The sequence below is a fragment of the Canis lupus genome, chromosome 4 (genome assembly GCF_011100685.1).
Source record: "Canis lupus familiaris isolate Mischka breed German Shepherd chromosome 4, alternate assembly UU_Cfam_GSD_1.0, whole genome shotgun sequence".
Taxonomy (NCBI): Eukaryota; Metazoa; Chordata; class Mammalia; order Carnivora; family Canidae; genus Canis; species Canis lupus.
In genome coordinates, this window is record NC_049225.1 from 20,474,816 (window position 1) to 20,494,275 (window position 19,460).

At 43.3% G+C, this 19,460-nt stretch overlaps 1 protein-coding gene and 1 long non-coding RNA gene across 2 annotated transcripts in view; one reads left to right on the top strand and one right to left on the bottom strand.

Moving 5' to 3' along the window:
- Positions 1-1,406: 1,406 nt before the first annotated feature.
- On the bottom strand, positions 1,407-5,313 carry LOC106558703. Its single transcript, XR_005357908.1, has 4 exons — positions 5,058-5,313; positions 3,260-3,294; positions 2,474-2,526; positions 1,407-1,449 (listed from the first exon to the last, which is right to left on the bottom strand). It is a non-coding gene; the product is annotated as an uncharacterized LOC106558703 (long non-coding RNA).
- TET1 (tet methylcytosine dioxygenase 1) overlaps positions 3,467-19,460 on the top strand; it is a 139,122-nt gene continuing 123,128 nt past the window's right edge. Inside the window, exons 1-2 of the mRNA XM_038534146.1 lie at positions 3,467-3,705; positions 12,098-14,124. Of these exons, the coding sequence (XP_038390074.1) occupies positions 12,220-14,124 (1,905 nt within the window). The 5' untranslated portion in view covers positions 3,467-3,705; positions 12,098-12,219. The remainder of the gene's footprint in view (positions 3,706-12,097; positions 14,125-19,460) is intronic.

Genomic DNA, 19,460 nt, shown 5'->3' on the forward strand with positions numbered 1-19,460 from the left:
GGATAGTGGGAAACTGCTTAAACATTTATTCTTTGATATTGAGTTCTGGAAAGAATTTCACTTTCTTTTCTTCTCCTTGGGTAGACACTTCATGTTATTGATTAGTTCAACCTTTTAGTTTCTGTTATAAATATCAGACCCCTTTTCTAATAGCCTCACATGGACCTGATGATGTTTGGTGAGATGTTTAAGACTCAGATACCAAAGTGGATGTAAATATCACGTACATGCTGAGGTGCCTGAATGGCTCAGTTGGTTAAGTATGTGACTCTTGATCTGTCAGTTTAAGCCCTATATTGGGTAAATAAATAAAATAATAATAATAAATATCATCTACATGCTGATGACTTTCAAGTTTGTTTTTCCAAATGAAACCTCTTTTCCAAACTTAAAATTGCCCCAGACTTGGCCAATGGGAGGGAGCTATACTTTTATATAGCGTTTCCAAAGTTTTACTGTTGTGAAACTCATTGAAATTATTGTGTTGCCACAATCACAATCTCACCTTCAGGGCCTTTGCACTTGCTTTCTCCTACATGTAAAATCTTCCCCAGCTCCCTCCCTCCTGAGCCAAAGGCATCATCTTTTTCAGGTCTAGTCAATGAGCTCATTGTCATATTTAAAATCGCAACTTTCCCCAGCACTTCCTGTCCCCTTCCTGTTTTTCTCCCCCTCCCATTAACTATCTCCATCTGACAAGCTATATATATTCTGCTTATTTGCTTTCTTTATTTTCACCCCCACCCCCACTCCAGTATGGAATGCAAGCTCCACAAGGGCAGAGGTTTCATTTTGATACTACTATTTTCCCAAAGTTTAGAACTGTGCCTGGCACATAGTATGGACTCAACTACATTTATGGAATGAAGAGAATGAGTGTTACCATGGACATTTTTCTCTCTCTTTTTTTTTTTAATGATTTTATTTATTTATTCATGAGAGACACAGAGAGAGAGAGACAGAGGCAGAGACATAGGCAGAGGGAGAAGCAGGCTCCATGCAGGGAGCCCAAGGGACTCAATCCCGGGTCTCCAGGACCACACCCCAGGCTGAAGGCGGTGCTAAACCTGAGCCACCCAGGCTGCCCACCATGGACATTTTTCTGCATCTTTGTGTGCTTTTTCTATTTCAATACTTTTAAAAGTTTACCATTTCAGTTAACTGACAAATGCCAAGATATTGCAATTTCATGATAATCTTTTCCCCTTTGTTCTTCTTTCAATGTTCCTTTTTTTTTAAAAAAAGATTTTATTTTATTTTTTATTATTTTTTTTTTAAATTTTTATTTATTTATGATAGTCACAGAGAGAGAGAGAGAGGCAGAGACACAGGCAGAGGGAGAAGCAGGCTCCATGCACCGGGAGCCCGATGTGGGATTCGATCCCGGGTCTCCAGGATCGCGCCCCGGGCCAAAGGCAGGCGCTAAACCGCTGCGCCACCCAGGGATCCCTAAAAAAAAAGATTTTAATTAAAAATATTTTAATTATTTATTTGAGAAGAGAAAGAGAGCAAGGGAGAGAGCACAAGTGGGGTGAGAGGTAGAGAGAGAATCAGACTCCCTGCTGAGCCAGGGGCCTGATATGGGGCTCCCCTGATGTGGGGCTCAATCCTAGGACTCTGGGATTATGACCTGAGCCTAAGGCAGATACTTTTTTTTTTTTTTTAAAGATTTTATTTATTTATTCATGAGAGAGAGAGAGGCAGAGACACAGGCAGAGGGAGAAGCAGGCTCCAGGCAGGTAGCCGATGTGGACTCAATCCCAGGACTCTGAGCCAAATCCCAGGACCCTGAGCCAAAGGCAGATGCTCAACCACTGAGCTACCCAGGTGCCTCTTTTTTTTTTTTTTTTTTTTATGGAGCTCATGTTATGAGTCAAACTCTCCCAACGTTCTTTTCACCTAGGTCCTAGGACATTGTTTCTGAAAAGGTATTAATAATTAGGCTTTGGAAACATTGAGAAAAGTCCATTATTGTAGATAAGATTTATCTCAAATGCCACATTTTTTTACTTTCTCCAACTAAGGTATTTATATGACTGTAGCACTGAAAACACTGTAGTGCAGTCATTAGTTTATTCTGTTTGCCAAACCAGGATTTGTGTTTCTGCTATTTAAGAGGCGAATTTTATTCATCTCTGTGTATCTATCTATACCCTAGCTCAGGAATAAATTTGAATGAATCAATCAGTGAGAAAGGTTGAAAATTTAGGAATCTGTCTCAAAAACAATCTGGTGGGGCATATGGGTGGTTCAGTGGTTAAGCATCTATCTGCTTTTGGCTCAGGTCATGATCCAGAGGTCCTAGGATGGAGTCCCGCATCAGTCTCCCCACAGGGAGCCTGCTTCTCCCTCTGCTTCTCTCTGTCTTCATGAATACACAAATAAAATATTTTAAAAAACACAACAATCTGGTCATGCTTATTAAACAAGTACACAAAACAATAAAAATTATGTGCAAAACAATAAAAATTACCGTGTTCAAGGTAATGATGGGAATGAGTCTTTCTCTCCAGCCGAAGTTTTGACCTGGGTGGAATGATAGTTTCATGAACACCATTTTCCTTACAACTGTGAGCCCATGAAAGATCTGATTTCCCTCATCTGTGTAATGACTAACTGCTAGAAGAAGCAATAGCCATCAAACATTTAGGGAGAAATTCCAATGCCCCACTCAGTCTTAATTTGGCATAAAGCCACTGATTATTCCTTCTCATGTTAAAAACTTACTTCTTCTGGTGCCTTCATTGCTTCAACCGTAAAGTGAATATGACCACCCTCAACATACAGGGTCAAATAGCTCAGAAAAATGTTCGGACCACCTTTTCCGACATCAAGTGTAGAGTCAAGGGAACACAACCCTCCTCCCGTTGCTCTTTGGTGTTAAGGGCAGTTTACCATCATCTGCAACCCAGACATTGCTCAATTGTGTCATCTCTGATCTGGCATTCCCTTGATCTATCTATAATATATATTTTTAAATTTTTATTTATTTATGATAGTCACAGAGAGAGAGAGAGAGAGGCAGAGACACAGGCAGAGGGAGAAGCAGGCTCCATGCACCGGGAGCCCGACGTGGGATTCGATCCCGGGTCTCCAGGATCGCGCCCTGGGCCAAAGGCAGGCGCCAAACCGCTGCGCCACCCAGGGATCCCCCTTGATCTATCTATAAACAAACATTGAATTTAGAAATCCTAAAATCTGCCTCGCAGCCCAAAAACCCTTCAGAAAAAAAAAAAAAAAAAGACAATGACAAGAAAACCTTGACACTTCTTTTCCTGTCCGATATTCTTTGACCTTAAAAAAAAAAAAAAAAAAAAAGTGTTATGAGACAGGAGGGTGAACGGGAGGGGTAAGGGTCGAGAGGGGAGTCCAGCTCCAGTTTGGGTAAATCCAGCGCGCGTTTTGACTCTAGCTCAGTGGTGCAGGGTCCAGCAAAGGCAGAGAGAGCCCCTGCTTCACTCCCTGAGGTCTGTCCTGGGGAGACACTACTGCTCCGGGGGGCTGACCTGGCGGGGAGTGGCAGCGCGATCCGCGCCCGCACCGCTTTGTGCGCGCAGCCGCCGGGCCCTCCGCTCCCGGGTCTGCCCCCTGGGACAACCCCCTGCCCCGCCCCAGTCATGCAACTCTACCTGCCTCTCCTCTGCGGACCTTTGGGAAGCTGCCGCCCACCCCGGGGGCTCGGGCCCTGACCCTGCCAGGCCGCGGGTAGGTGTCCGCCCGGGGCCCACTCACGCTCCTCGCGCCCGCCGGGGCCCTGGGCTCCCGAGTTGTGGGGTCCCGCGCGAGGTGGAAAGTTTGCCCGAGGGCCGGTGCGGGCTTGGACCCGGGGCGCGCGCGCTGCCCTCCGCGCCGGAGCGGGCCAGCGGTGAGTTGGGGCCGGGGCAGAGGGCAGGGGTGCGGGGACCCTCACGCCGAGGCCGGAAGGGGGTGCGAGGGGCGGGCCTCGGCCGGGGCCGGGGTGAGGGCCGGAGCTGGGCGTCCGCGGGCCCTCGGGGGGCGCAGGGGTGGGCCCACTCCCCGCGGCGACCCCCTGCCCCTAGCCGCTCGGGGAGCTTTTGTTGCGGGTGGTAAACAATGCCCCCGGCGGGAGGACGCGGCCGCCTGCCCGGGAGGCCCAGTTCCAGCGCGGGATGGGGGGGCGGGGGCGGGGGCGGGGGTGCCGCGGGCTCGGACCCTGAGCGCCGCGGCAGCCCGGGCGGGGGGAGGGCGAGCGCGCCTTCGGGGTCCCTGGAGGTGCCGGCCGCCCGTGCGCCGCCCGGGAGAGTTGGAGGTCCGCTGCCTCAAGATGAGAAGCAGGGGTGAGGGCTGCGGGTGGGGAGCCCGTCCTGCCGCGGGAGCCAGCGCACCCCAAGGCGGGTTTTCTCCCTCCCCCGTGCTCGTGTAGGGGACGGATTCGTTGGGAAACGTTTGGCACTTCCCTCCCTGAGCACTTCGGGGAGGGGACTCCAAGGATGAAACTTTAGAATGGAGGTAGCGGGAGGGTCTGACCCGAGGTGACCTGGAGTTACACCGACCGGGGACGAAGGGAACAGGGAGTGGAACTCGTGTTCTGTCAAAATGGCTTTTTAAAACCTCTCGTGGGCGCCAGCAAGGTCGCCGAGAGCGCTGGCGTTGCGGTCGCGTCGGCTCGGCCCTACCCGCGGGCTCCAGGAGCGGGCCCGGGGCTGGGAGGTGCGCGCGCCGGGGGCTGCGGACCGCGCGGGGGCGGGAGTCCGGCCGGAGCCCGGGGCCGGGGCCGGGGCCGGGGCCGGGGCCGGGGCCGGGGCCGGGGCCGCAGGCGCTTCCCGCGCGGGGGGGTGGGGGGCAGGGGCCAGATCTCGGCCCCTCTCCTCGCCTCTCTCCTCCTTCCTCCCTCCCTCTCACCCGCACCCCCAACTGACCGAGCTTCTGGAAGGGCTCGTATACAGTCCATACAGTTGCACAAAGTGGTCGGGAAGTTGCCGGCCGGCCCCAGGAGTCTTTCCACTTCAACGGGGAACCCAAATGGCGCATTTCTGACCCGGTAAAAATGAATGCATTGCCAAGAGAACAAACTTTGCAGGAACTAGGAGACTTACCCCCGCCTCCAACTCGTCCTCTTCCCCAATTCACTGTTTTGCCCTGGTCACTCCTGTGCCACACTTCTCCTCCCCGGTTCCACTCTCCGGCACCAAATGGGCTGCACAACGCATGGTGATGGGCAGCTTATGAAGAAATAAAGTTTAAGCGCTTCGACACTCGAAGCGAGTTAAAGATAAGGTGCACAGTCCAGTGTCGGCGGGGTGCGCTGCGCGCCGCACCGGGCGGGTTGCAGGGCGGCGCTGTGGGGCAGCAGCCTCGGGTCGGCCCTGAACCGAAATGTGCTCACTTGCCCTTCTCCACCTCTGAACAGTATTTAGTAAAGTGGATTTAGTGAAATATAGACGACGGCTTCTTTAGGCCTCGGGATGCCAAACACCACACTCGTATGTATGTATGTATGTGTGTATGTACGTATTTGCTTGTTAACCAGTTAGGGCAAGAGTAATTTACTGCGTATCAGGAATCTATGACTACAGTTAAACTACAGTTACCGTAAACACAGGTAGGTACATAGATAAGGAGACATTTGGAGGTTAGTCCGCATAGTTTACAAGAACTAAAAGATTTCAGTACTGTGGCTTTGGGTGTGTTTCCTGATTTTCATAAGTTTTAGGTTACACTAGTTAAAACCTCCCCCCCCCCCCCCCCCAATTAAGGGAACTTAAATAGAGGTTGCTGGTAAGCCTCAGCTAAACTTCAGAATCAAGATCTAGAGGAGTTATTAGCACATATTCTCCCTTTTTCTTTGCAAAGACTCCTAGCCCAGATTTACAACTCTTCAACCACCATTTACCATTTTAATGAGAGTTAACTATCACACTCAGCTCTGGTTTTCCAGAACTGATGGGTTGGAGGTTTGGATCACCACTGTTCCTGCTCTTTGTTTCTCTTGCCCCCTCCAATCTTCTTTATCTGGTTTGTTCATCCCCTCCCCCACTCTCTCTGCATCTATCTGTCCCTGCACACTTAACCCCTCCCTTTCTACCTTTAGTCTTAAGCATTTTGATCCCAGTTATCTTTCTTATATGCTACCTTTATTACTATAAATTTCTTCCCCTTACTCTGTCTTTTGCTCCCTTTCTCCCCTTTAGACATTTTCTTCCTTAGGCTTTTTATTATTCTCAACATATTTTATGTTTTTCTTGTTTTTGGAAGAGTCATTCTAGCTCCATTTTAACTTCTCCCTTCCTTTTTCTGTGGCCCTCTTAGGTCTTTTTTTTCCTTGCTCTCTGCAGGGCAGCAGGGGTGTTTTACATATGGAAGGAGCCTTTGACTAAATCTGCTGGCATTCTAGTGAGTTTCCCTGAACAGCCTTTCCTTGTGCAGAGGGCTCTCTCTCACACTTCCTGTGGTAGAAGACTATCTAGGAACTGCAAGCAGCCCACCCACCTCCTCTTCCTTTAGATGTAGAACTTACTAGTGGCTGGAGGAAACCAAGTCAGGTGGTGCCTTTTAAAAGAAAGGTTTTAAGTCTTGTATTTCTCAGCCAAGTGCAGTAGCCTTTAAATTCTAAAGAGCTGAATGGAGTGACCATGAAATCAGAGCTTCTTTTTCCTCTAGCTCTATGGATGAGAATATTCCCCACTTTTTTGGCCACTGCTTGTGGTGGGAAGGGTTGCAATATAATTTTATTTTATTTTTTTAAATTTTTTAAATTTTTATTTTTTTTTTAATTTTTATTTATTTATGATAGTCACAGAGAGAGAGAGAGAGGCAGAGACACAGGCAGAGGGAGAAGCAGGCTCCATGCACCGGGAGCCCGACGTGGGACTCGATCCCGGGTCTCCAGGATCGCGCCCTGGGCCAAAGGCAGGCGCCAAACCGCTGCGCCACCCAGGGATCCCGCAATATAATTTTAAATTGACATGCGGGCTGTATGGTTACATCAGTTCATCCACTTCCTTGCCCAGGGGACTTTGGGAGATCCAGAAGGAGGAGGGATGTAGGTGGGAGAGGATTTTCTGACGTGGTGCTGTCAACATTGTCCTTTACAGACAACTGATACAGTTTAGGAAGTCAGTTTTTATTTTCTAGGCAAGGGGGTGACTTCAATAATTATTTAAAAAGCCCGCTGGGAAAGATTGACTACCTAGTAGGCTTAAATAGTATTGACAAAGATACCGATCCTCTTTTGTTGACCAATTTGGTTAGGCAAGTTTAAATAACTTGTGAATAATTAGCAGATCCTTACAGAGGCAGTGCTTATCATATTCACCCTGGGGCCTGCTCCTCTGGGGTGGCCTGCTCCTGCCACTTCTGCCCTCCGTCTTTAGCTTTATATTCTTTACTTTAAGCTGGCATCATGTCTTTTTGTGTTTTGAATTATATGTTGGCCTCTTATCTCCTGGCCTATAATGTTTGGATCTCATGCTCTGTGTCGCAAGGACACTTTAGGACACATAATTTTATTTTCGATGTCCTCTGGTGAAAAGACTTGTTGACTAATGATTTTGCATCCCACAATGGTTGGGTTTTTGTTTGCTTGTTTCATTTTGTTTTTTCTTCCAGGAAAGTAACCCACAAAATAGTATCAATTAATTGCAGATAATTAGAGCCTGTGATATATGTGTAATAACAGGAACACTATTCTCTTATTTTCTGCTCTGAGCATGTTGTCCTATAGCTATCTCTATAGCACTCAGACTCTTGGATATATTCTAGGGTAGAATAAAACTGATTTTGAAAAACATTGAAATGGCAATATTCATCAGAAATGAAAATGGAAGTGGAATTAATTTTCAATTGTAAATATATCTTTTTGTATGACTTAAGTACTCTATAATAAATAACAGTAATAAAAAAAGAGGGAAATGGAGCATTTTATAATGTTTACAGATTAATGAGGAAAATAAATACCAGGAGATCTGTGAGGATAATTCCATATTTAAATATGGGCCTATTTAATAGAATGAACTACATTGTTTTTTTTTCCCACAAATTTCAAAAAAAGCTTGCTGCCTCTCTTCCCAGAGTTCAGCCCTGGGGATAACTTAGTTTATCACAAAAGAAGGTCACATTTCATCAGTGGAGCCAAGGGTGATAAAATTAGGATCTTGTGGGAGCCCTTATTTTGTTTCTGATTGTCTGTTTCTTTGGCTGGGTGGTACCCAGTGGTTTCTCCCCTGCAGTTGGGTTTTTCAGGGGTCATTGGCCTCTTTCACGATCTCATAAAAAGGCTGTTACCATTTAAAGAGGCCACATCTTCCCAATCCATGTTGCTCATACCTTTTCTATTTCCTTGGCAGGCTCTTTTTCAGGAGATAAGGTTTGAATGGTAAACATTATCTTAATTACAAGTCTGAATTTCTGAAGCACTTTAATTTAAAAATATAAAAGAATATATGAGACAGAGATCAACTTATAAACTACTTTCAAAGGCAGATCCCATGACACCTTCTGGCATATCCAGATTACTTGCCTACATATGTGAATTTTAATTTTCGTGGCTGATTGCAATACCTAGATTATATATGCTCCTAATAATTTTTTAGCAATGTAATCTTGATACAAGAGATAAAGCAAGCTTATACTGATATTGTTGAATTTCTAAACAATGGAAAGGATTGCTTTTTGCTATCTGAAAAAAAGAAACATCCTTATAAAGACTTTCTGGAGATTAGAATTGGAATGTCTTTTGTTTTCTAAAAATACTGGTACAAAGAGCAGTGGTCTTGGGAGAAAATATCCTAGAGTTTTTCACAGCCAAAAAGTTAGTGCAAGCCAGAAACTTTTTTTTTTCTTTTTTTAAGAAAAGAGGGAAAGCAGTAAGCTTAGATGCCAAGAACTCAAATGATGTATTCTCTGGTCTAGTGTTTGTATTTAGCACAGATTTAGCAAACTTATTTTTCTTGCGGTTAATGTTATCACTAATGTCTGTTTAAAAAGTCTGTCTTAAAGGCACAATGCTTTGACTAAATGTTGTGTTCTGGGATTGTTTCTTATAGTGTGTGGCTTACAATGTGTTAGGTGATAACAGAAACAAAAGAACTAGATCTTATTTTGGAGGATATGGCAGACTGTGGGTTAAACTGGTTCTATAATAATGATACCCACCAACTAGCTTATTTTCTCTTATTATTCTTTGTATTTTGGAAGTATAAGTGGCCTTTATTTATTTATTTATTTAGGTTCCCATTTATTATTAAAAACCTATTCTATGCCAGCCCTCTGCTAAGTGTTTACACATGTCATTTCATTTTATTCTCATGGTAACCCAATGAGGTCAGTACTATTATGCTTCCTATTCTATTACACATAAGGAGACTGAAGTATAGAGAGACTGAGGAATTTATCAGAATCACATGGCTAGTAATGTTTCTGAGCTGGAAACTGAACCCGAGTCTGCCTACTTCCAAAGTCCTTCTTAATTTACCTTCCCCCACTCCCCCTCAACCTCAGATATCACTGGGAAGCCATTAGGCTTTCCCTGTAGGAGCTCAATGAAAGCTCAAAACAACCTCATTTCAGATGCAGAAACTTTGACTAGGTGAAATAGATTGTGGAAGGACATAGCTGGCGATCACAGATTCAAACTCCTAGCTTTCTGATGGGCACATCTCTAGCTACTAAACCAACCAGTATGTCCCAGGATTGCTTGGATCAGATCAGTACAACAAAAACAAATGCACAATTTGAGAATGATCAAGATCTGTCAAGTTTTTACTTTGCCAGGTAATAACATTATAAAATAAACCTATCCCTACCTTTTTACAAAAGAAAGGACTTTTGCTACCTTTTTTTTGAGAAATGACATCTTTGGGCAGCCCTGGTGGCTCAGTGGTTTAGTGCCGCCTTCAGCCCAGGGTATGATCCTGGAGACCGGGGATCGAGTCCCACATCGGGCTTCCTTCATGGAGCCTGCTTCTCCCTCTGTCTGTGTCTCTGCCTCTCTCTCTCTCTCTGTGTCTCTCATGAATAAATAAATAAAATCTTTAAAAACAGAAATGACATCTTTTTAAAAAGGTTTTATTTATTATTTTTAAGATTTGTATTTATTTATTTGATAGAGAAAGCAAGAGAGCACAACAGGGGAAGAGGGAGAAGCAGGCTCCCCATTGAGCAGGGAGCTTGATGTGGGGCTCATCCCAGGGCCTCCCAGGGCTCTGGGATCATGACCCAAGCTGAAGGTAGATGCTTAACCGACTGAGCCACCCAGGCACCCCTATTTAATTATTACTTTAAAAAGATTTTATTTATTTGAGAGAGAGAGAGCATGAGTGGGGAATAGAGGGAGGGCTGAGGGAAAGGAAGAAGCAGACTCCCCGCTGACTATGGAGTCTGGATTTGGGGGAAGGGGAGCTTGATTCCAGGACCCTAGGACCCTGGAACCATGACCTGAACTGAGTTAACCAACTCAGCCTCCCAGGCACTCCTATTTATTTACTTAAGAGAGAAAGAGAGTGAGTGAGTGTAAGGAGGGGGGCAAGGGGGCAGAGGGAGAAGAGAGAGAATCCCAAGAAGATTCCCCCTGAACTCTGAGCCGGAAGTGGGGCCCTATCCCCTGAACTTGAGATCATGACTTAGCTGACTGGAGCGGAAATCAAGAGCTGGTTGTTCAACCTACTAAGCCACCCAGGCACCCCAAGGAAGGACATTTTAACGAGACAAAACTGGAAGGCGTAATTTCAGAGTAATGAAGAGTTGTTTACATGAATAAATTCAACTTTATGAAAAACTTTTGATATGCTTATTTTTTCTGATTTTGCCACAGAATGCTGATCACTTGGTTGTGGATCAGTTTTCGGTAACTATTATACTACACCATGCTTTCTTACAAATCCAACAACCCGTCCACTGGTAAAGAATACTCACCCACTCAGTTGTACCGCTCTTGATTCCGTAATCTTTAGAGAATATATCGATATGTTGTGTATGGTGAGCTTTATTCTTGTTCATAGTTTGGTCTTATTCTGAGTTAGAGTAAGCAATCTGAGGAGACCAAAAGACCATTAATTATGGCTCTTCGTTCCCTTTCATTTTCTTTTTTCTTGCTTACTTTTCAAATAATAGTTGCTTGCCTAGTATGCTTTACTGTTCTAATTATCTCATTTTCTCTTTATTTCCAATTTCCTTGCCTAGGCATTCATCATGAGACTTTTGGGACCCTTGGTAGAAGGGATTTTAGAACCAGCAGTCTTTGGATTAAGTCGGGTGAAAGAGAAAAGAGGGACATCATTTCTGGGTGTGGGCAGTGCCCACCACAATGTCTTCCTTATACATAGTAGGTACTCAACAGATATTTGTTGGACCTGTGAGTCTTACTTGTAACCTAATCTATCAATACTAACTCCTCAGATTTATTGCTATTTTTGTGTGCGTGTGTAAAGCTCAGAATTTGTAGATTGTTAATTGAAATGTGGTATTAATATTATTGGATCTCCAAGTAGAGGTTCTTTTCTTATTTTTAAAGATTTAAAAAATTTATTTATTCACGAGAGACACAGAGAGAGAATCAGAGACCTAGGAGGAGAAAGGAAGGAGTCTCCTCACAGGGAGCCCAATGCGGGACTCAATCCCTGGACCTGGGATCATGCCCCTGAGCCAAAGATAGATGCTCAACCACTGAGCCACCCAGACATCCCCAAGTAGAGTTTCTTGAATTATATAAGCCTCCTCTTCCTCCAGTTTTACTAGCTTTACTGTCCAACACATGACCCCTCTATCTCTGTGGTGATGTGCTGAGGAAAGAGATTAGGAGATAATTTTTTAAGTATTCAAATTTGCAAAGATTGGGATTTGATCTTTAAACTACATGTTAACTACAACAGTTGTGGTTTCTAATATAGAATAACCCCCATGCTTATGCCATGAATAGAACTTCATCAACTAAATCCGTTGTCACAATAATTACAGCAGCTTAATTTGTGAATCCAGGGTTTAAAGGATACTTTATTATCTTTGTTTATCATATTTTTCTTTTGCAGTAAACATTCTCAGTGCTCTAATTGTGATTAATAATTGTTAGTAGATATTTCATTTCAAATGGGAGAATACACAGGAAAAAGACTCATTTTCCGATATTTTTTTGTTATTTCAGACCAGAATCCTGTGCCACTGAGTTCAACCATGGTGCATCCAGATTCTCCTCAGAATTGAGACTTTCCAAAGGCCCAATGACTCTGTTCCTTGTGCCCTTTCATTTTATCCTACTCCGTAGCTATGTCTCGATCCCGCCATGCAAGGCCTTCCAGATTAGTCAGGAGGGAAGATCTAAACAGAAAGAAAAGCACCCAACTGAAGAAGACATGTAAGGCGGCCAACAAAAACGTGGCATCAGTCAAGACTGTGAGCCCTGGAAAATTAAAGCAATTAATTCATGAAAGAGATGTTAAGAAAAAAATTGAACCCAAACCACCTATGCCAGTCAGAAGCCTTCTAACAAGAGCTGGAGCAGCACGAATGAATTTGGATAGGACTGAGGTTCTTTTTCAGAACCCAGAATCCTTAACTTGCAATGGGTTTACAATGGCTCTCCGAAGCACCTCTCTTAGCAGGCGACTTTCCCAACCTCCAGTGATCATAACCAAACCCAAGAAAGTTTCACCTCCTAAGAATTTAGAAAAGCAACATGAATGTGATTATAATGTGGTTACTGACATGGGAGTAAAACACGCAGAAAATGATTCAGTTCCAACGCAAGTTCCCCTAATCACTCCTGAAATAGAGAATCTAATTGGTGTACAAAATGCATCTTTAATTAAAGATGAGAGCCAAGAAATAGCCCAGTCTTGGTCCCAAAGGGTCGACGATTCCAAAATAAATATCTCCACTCACAGTGGTCCTGCAGGAGAGAGCCTTTCTGGGTCATCGGAAGGGACACGTGGTGGTGAAGGATTATTCTCTAAAGAGACATTGAATGATATCAGTGATTCCCCCAGAATGTTTGCTCAGGACACTCTGTGTGCTCCTTTGCTCCAAAGAGCAGCTCTCAAGGTTACTTATGAAGGAAATTCTAGCATTCAGTTAGAAGATTTGGGTTCACGAGTGGAATCTCTTAAGCTATCTGATTCTTACCCGGATCCTATCAAAAGTGAACGTGACTGCTACCCCACCTCCAGCTTTAATAAGATTATACCTGAATTGGACCTTAGAAACTGTTTGTCCATTGATGGGTCAATATATCCTACCTCATTAATAAAACTCCTCTTGGCAAGCTCAGAACAAGAAACCCTTGGTGCTAAACCAGATCATCGAGAGATACTCAAAGCTACCGCAGATCAGCAGGAAATTCCTGATACTACCCCTGTCATAGGACAGGCTTTTAGTGCTGTCCCACATCGATGGGAAATTCCTGGTGCTAACATAATTCATGGAGAGGCTCTGGATGAGACCCTAGACCCACCAGAGATGCCTGGTGCTGTTTCAGTCCAAGGAGAGGTCTTTGGTGCTATCCTAAATCAACAAATCCTTGGAATGGGTGGTGGTACTGCCTCAGACCCACCTATGTTTCTTCCTCCTCTAAACCCAATTGCTACCTATAATGTTCCCCCAGAATGGCCTGAGCCCCAGAGCACTGTTTCATATGGACTTGAGGTCCAGGGTGCTGTGCAGATTCTGCCTTTGGGCTCAGGTCACACACCTCAGCCACCATCAAACTCAGAGATAAGTTCGGTACCTCCAATAATGACTATTAGCAATATAGAAAATGAGAAGCAGGTTCATATAAGCTTTCTGCCAGCTAACATTCAGGGGATCACATTAGCCCCTGAGCGAGGACTCCTTCTCCATGCTTCACAGGGCATTACCCAACTCTCCCAGGCTGGTCCCAGCACACTGGAAGGAGAGAGCTCCCAGGTCAGCATGACCAGTGTGGTTGACATTAACACTAAAGTGGTGTCTAGGCCAGTGTCACTTGCCAGTACCCCCTCTTCTTCCTTTACAACTTTGCTACCTACTTTGGAAAAGAAGAAACGAAAGCGATGTGGGGTCTGTGAGCCCTGCCAGCAGAAGACCAATTGTGGTGAATGTACTTACTGCAAGAACAGAAAGAACAGCCATCAGATCTGTAAGAAGAGAAAATGTGAGGAGCTGAAAAAGAAACCATCAGTCATTGTGCCTTTGGAGGTGAGTAAACCCTCAAGGGTTTGGAGATGCCTGTGAAGCTCCATTGAGTGATCTGTGCGGAGACAAGTTGATTCAGAATTACATCCTTTTACTTTGGTAAAATTTTATATTATCTATAACAATTTGTGGATCTACCTGAAGCGTGTTGTGCAGTGATACATTAGCTTATTTTTAGAATTTGTCTCAGAAAACTAGAACATAAAGTTTTTCCATTATGGGATTTGATGGAGACAGGGAAATGGCATGAAATGTGGTTTTGCAAAGATTTCCACTCTGCCTTCTTTTGGCTAGTTGTGTGTCTTTTTTGAAAGTTACAGATTTAACTAAAATTTAAATTAAGAGGAACAAATTCATGAACTCCCTTGTAGCTTGAAGAACCAGTGAAATTAAACTTCTGTTCTTTTGAAAGGATAAAACTGGGACACCTGGGTGGCTCAGTGGTTGAGAGTCTGCCTTTGGCCCAGGGCATGATCTTGGGGTCCTGGGATCAGGTCCCACATCGGGCTTCCTGCATGAAGCCTGCTTCTCCCTCTGCCTGTATCTCTGCCTCTCTCTCTCTCTGTCTCTCATGAATAAATAAGTAAAATCTTTACAAAAAAAAAGGATAAAACGATATCCTTAATTTTGAAACTTTGCCTTGAAGCGATAAAGCTTTCTTCTCAACTTTTGGCAGGTGATTTTCACCTGCTCTACATATCTCATGTGGTTGTTAGGATCATCAGAAGTTCACAATCATTTGTAAACTCCAAAGTGATACATACATTAATTCTCATTATTACAGTTCTTTTTTTTTTTTTTAAAGATTTTATTTATTTATTCATGAGAAACAGAGGGAAAGAGAGAGAGAGAGAGGCAGAGACATAAGCAGGCTCTATGCAGGAAGCCCGACGTGGGACTCGATCCTGGGACTCCAGGATCACGCCCCGGGCTGAAGGCAGGCGTTAAACCGCTGAGCCACCTGGGCTGCCCTCATTATTACAGTTCTTGAGCCTAGGTACTAGAAATATTAGTTGGCTTAGACTTTATTTAAAGGATTTTATGGAACTCGGTTAATACTTAAACTTATGTTTCAGACCTTTGAAACACATGCCAACTATGGTGTTCAGATTTTTAGGTCACTCATGCGAAGTTATGCTTATTTTGTGTCTGCTCTGAATACAGGTATAGTAGAATAGATTAATCTAAAAGTCTTGTGAACTTAAACTTAGTCATTCTTTTCTATTTCACTCTTAAATTATCTGTCCAAAAATGCTGATTTTCTATTTGACTGCCCCATTGCCAACGAGATCGAACCTTTGATCACCTTAATATTAATGGGCATTTGGGGTGTTTCTAAAATATTGTTATTACAAACCTTACTGCAATAAAAAATTTTTACTCCTCACTTCACACAAAGTGGCCACCAACTTAATGGTTTACAAACATACATCTAAAACACTAGCAGCAATATCTTGTAGCAGAGAGACCTCCCTTGTAAGTTCCTATTTGTAATATTGCCAAGCGGCATCATTGCTGAAAAGTACTCATGTTATCTAATAGGTAGAAACAAATTTGTTTTCTTTTTTCCTAAACCTGGTCCTTTTTTTGCATTACATATTTGGTTTAATTTACATCTACATGGTCACCCAAAATGGAAAATTCAGCCATCTTTCATGCCTTCCTCTCACTCTTCTTGATTTCTTATTCTGAAATCTGAGCACTCCTACCTCTCCATTTTCTTGGCCACTTCTATAGTTGAGGCCTTTATTCCTTATTGGGACACTTTCAGTGTTCTCTGTATTATCAGTAAGTATTTACTGTACTTCTATTCGGGGTTGTGCACTGGGGATGTAGTTGTAAGTATACCAGCTAGAAGAGAAGTCAGGATATTGAACAACCTCTTAAGCGCAGTTCAAGTTTTCTTTCTAAAGCCCTGATGATTCTCCTACTTAAATACATTTAGTGGGATCCCTGGGTGGCGCAGCGGTTTGGCGCCTGCCTTTGGCCCAGGGCGCGATCCTGGAGACCCGGGATCGAATCCCACGTCGGGCTCCCGGTGCATGGAGCCTGCTTCTCCCTCTGCCTATGTCTCTGCCTCTCTTTCTCTCTCTGTGACTATCATAAATAAATAAAAACTTAAAAAAAAATACATTTAGTGCTCTTGTCTATGTGTGATATATCTCATTCAAAACAAAACAAAAATAGAGAAGAGGAGCACCTGGGTGGCTCAAGTGATTGAGCCTCTGCCTTTGGCTCAGGTCATGATCCCTGGATCCCAGAAGGAGTCCCGCATCAGGCTCCCTGCAGGGAGCCTGCTTCTCCCTCTGCCTATGTCTCTTCCTCTCTGTGTGTCTTTCATGAATAAATAAATAAAATTTTTAAAAAAATAGAGAAGAGCTTTTTGTGCCTTCCAAGTATATATAAAGCCTAGATTCTTTTTTTTTTTTTTTGAGAGAGAGAGAGAGAGAGACCCAGAGAAAGGTGAGGGTAGTGGAGGAAGGGCAGAGAGAGAGAGAGAGAATCTCAAGCAAACCCCCTACTGAGCATGGAGCCTGACTTGGGGCTTGATCCCATGACTCTGAGATCATGATTGGAACCAAAATCAAGAGTCAGATGCTCAATAATCCACTGAGCCACCCAGGTGTCCCCCAAAAGATCACTTTTATCATTTACAAGGCTGATTCTGCAGAATATATTAGGTTGTCCTTATACTGAACTCTGGCATCAGATAGACCTACCCGTCCAAAAGTTCATGGAGAGGCAGAGGAGAACACAGGGAACACTACTCTGAAGGAAATTCATTCCAAGAGAGCAAAGAACAGTTTTATATTCTTGTTTCTGGTTTCTTTGCTTAATATTCATCAAAAATGTTGTTTATATAATCATTGTTAATACGTATATTGTTCCATTGTATGTTTATAACACAATACATTAGTCCATTCTACTGTTAATGTGCACATTATCATAAATGTCTTTTGGTGAATATATGTGTGCATTCTAGTGAGTAGATGCCTAGGAGTGGAATTGCTGGGTCATAGAATACGTATGTTTAGCTTTCAAGGGTATTACTCAGCAGCTGTGGTTGTTCCAATTAAGACTCTTCATCATTAGTATATGAGAGTTCTACCAGCCCCACGTCCTTCTGAAGTTATTTTCTGTTTTTTTTTTTTTTTTACTTGAATTGTTTTGTTGGATGTGTAGCAGCATGACTAGACTGGATTTTCTCAATGACTAATGGAATTGAGCTGCTTCTTATTTGCTTCTTAGTCATTTAGATATTATCTTTGTCTATTTTTAAATGGTTTTTACTGCCTTTTCATAGTTGGTTTATAAGAGTTCATAACATTTTATTGATTTTAATTCTTTGTTGAGGGCAGCCCCAGTGGCTCAGCGGTTTAGTGCCGCCTTCAGCCTGGGGTGTGATCCTGGAGACCTGGGGTCGAGTCCCGCCTCGGGCTCCCTGCATGGAGCCTGCTTCTCTCTCTGCCTCTCTTTCTCTCTCTCTCTCATTAATAAATAAATAAAATCTTTTTTAAAAAAGTTAATATATTTTTTCAATATTTTATTTATTTATTTGAGACACAGAAAGAGAGAGGGCACAAGCAGAGAGGAGGAGGGTCAGAAAGAGAAAAGGAGAAGCAGAGTTTCCACTGAGCAGGGAGTCAAATGAGGGACTCAATCCTAGGACCCCAAGGTCATGACCTGAGTCAAAGGCAGATGCTTAACCTACTGAGCCATCCAAGAGCCCCTAGAACATTGATATTTTCATTAATGTTTATGCTAAACAAATGTACATTTTCAAACAGAACTGTTAAAGTTTTTTTTTTCTAAAATATACTTAGCATATGCCATCTCTCAAGTTAACTACTGATGTCTGAGAGAAGTAAAAACAATTTTTTACTTGCCTTTTTAATCACAGATTACATTTTTGTCTCCCACAAAAACAGAATTTTAAAATTTGTTTGCCTAGGTGGTTAGATAGTCTTCCCAGAGAGATCTTTTGGCCAAGAGATAAAATGGTATTTTTCTGCCAAGTTTAGTTCAGCTTACTTTCTCTGTATTCAAAAATACAGATAATTAAAGCCACTAACTTTATGACTCATAGGCATCTAGGAATTTGCTCTTGGCTAGACATACCTCAAATATATTTGTAATTAAGCATTTTAAGATATATATATATATTTTTTAATTTTTATTTATTTTATGATAGTCACAGAGAGAGAGAGAGGCAGAGACACAGGCAGAGGGAGAAGCAGGCTCCATGCACCAGGAGCCCGATGTGGGATTCGATCCCGGGTCTCCAGGATCGTGCCCTGGGCCAAAGGCAGGCGCCAAACCGCTGCGCCACCCAGGGATCCCTTAAGATAGTCATATAATATTATTTTCCTATTTATTGAGTAAGGTTAGAAGTGAAAATAAAGGAAGGGGTGCTTTTTAGAGATATATAGAGTAAGTTTAAAATCAGGCTACGCTTTTGCAAATAATTTGTAGTGTGTATAAAAAAACAAAACAAAACTGGGCAGCCCAGGTGGCTCAGCGGTTTAGCGCCACCCTCAGCCCAGGGCCTGATCCTGGAGACCTGGGATTGAGTCCCACGTCGGGCTCCCTGCATGGAGCCTGCTTTTCCCTCTGCCTGTGTTTCTGCCTCTCTCTCTCTCTCTGTGTGTCTCATGAATAAAATCTTAAAAAAAAAAGTAAACAAAATGCAGTTGTTTGTAGATATGTTTCTGAGGGCAACGTATTAAATTATATATCTGGAGATGCCTGGGTGGCTGCCCAGTGGTTGGGCAACTGCCTTGGGCTCAGGGTGTGATCCTGGAGTGCGGGATCGAGTCTTACATCGGGCTTGCTACATGAAATCTGCTTCTCCCTCTGCTTATGTCTCTGACTCTTTCTCTGTGTTTCTCATGAATAATTAAATAAAATCTTTTTTTTTTTTAAAGAATTATGTATCTGTAGCTTTAATGATTTGGGTATACTACATCACACATTTAATTAATCAAATGAGGACGGCCTGGGTGGCTCAGCGGTTTAGCACCGCCTTCAGCCCAGGGCATGATCCTGGAGACCTGGGATCGAGTCTCATGTCAGGCTCCCTGCATGGAGCCTGCTTCTCCCTCTGCCTGTGTCTCTGCCTCTCTCTCTTTTTCTGTGTCTCTTATTAATAAATAAATAAATAAATAAAATCTTTAAAAAAATTAATCAAATGGCTAAATGAGCAGTTGCTGAGTTGGTTGCCAAAGTGAAAACATCTATATTTACTCTAGTTAATGATTTTTTCCCAACATATTGAAGGTTATTTTTTATTATTATCACTATTAATTAATTAAAGATTTTATTTATTTGAGAAAGAGAGC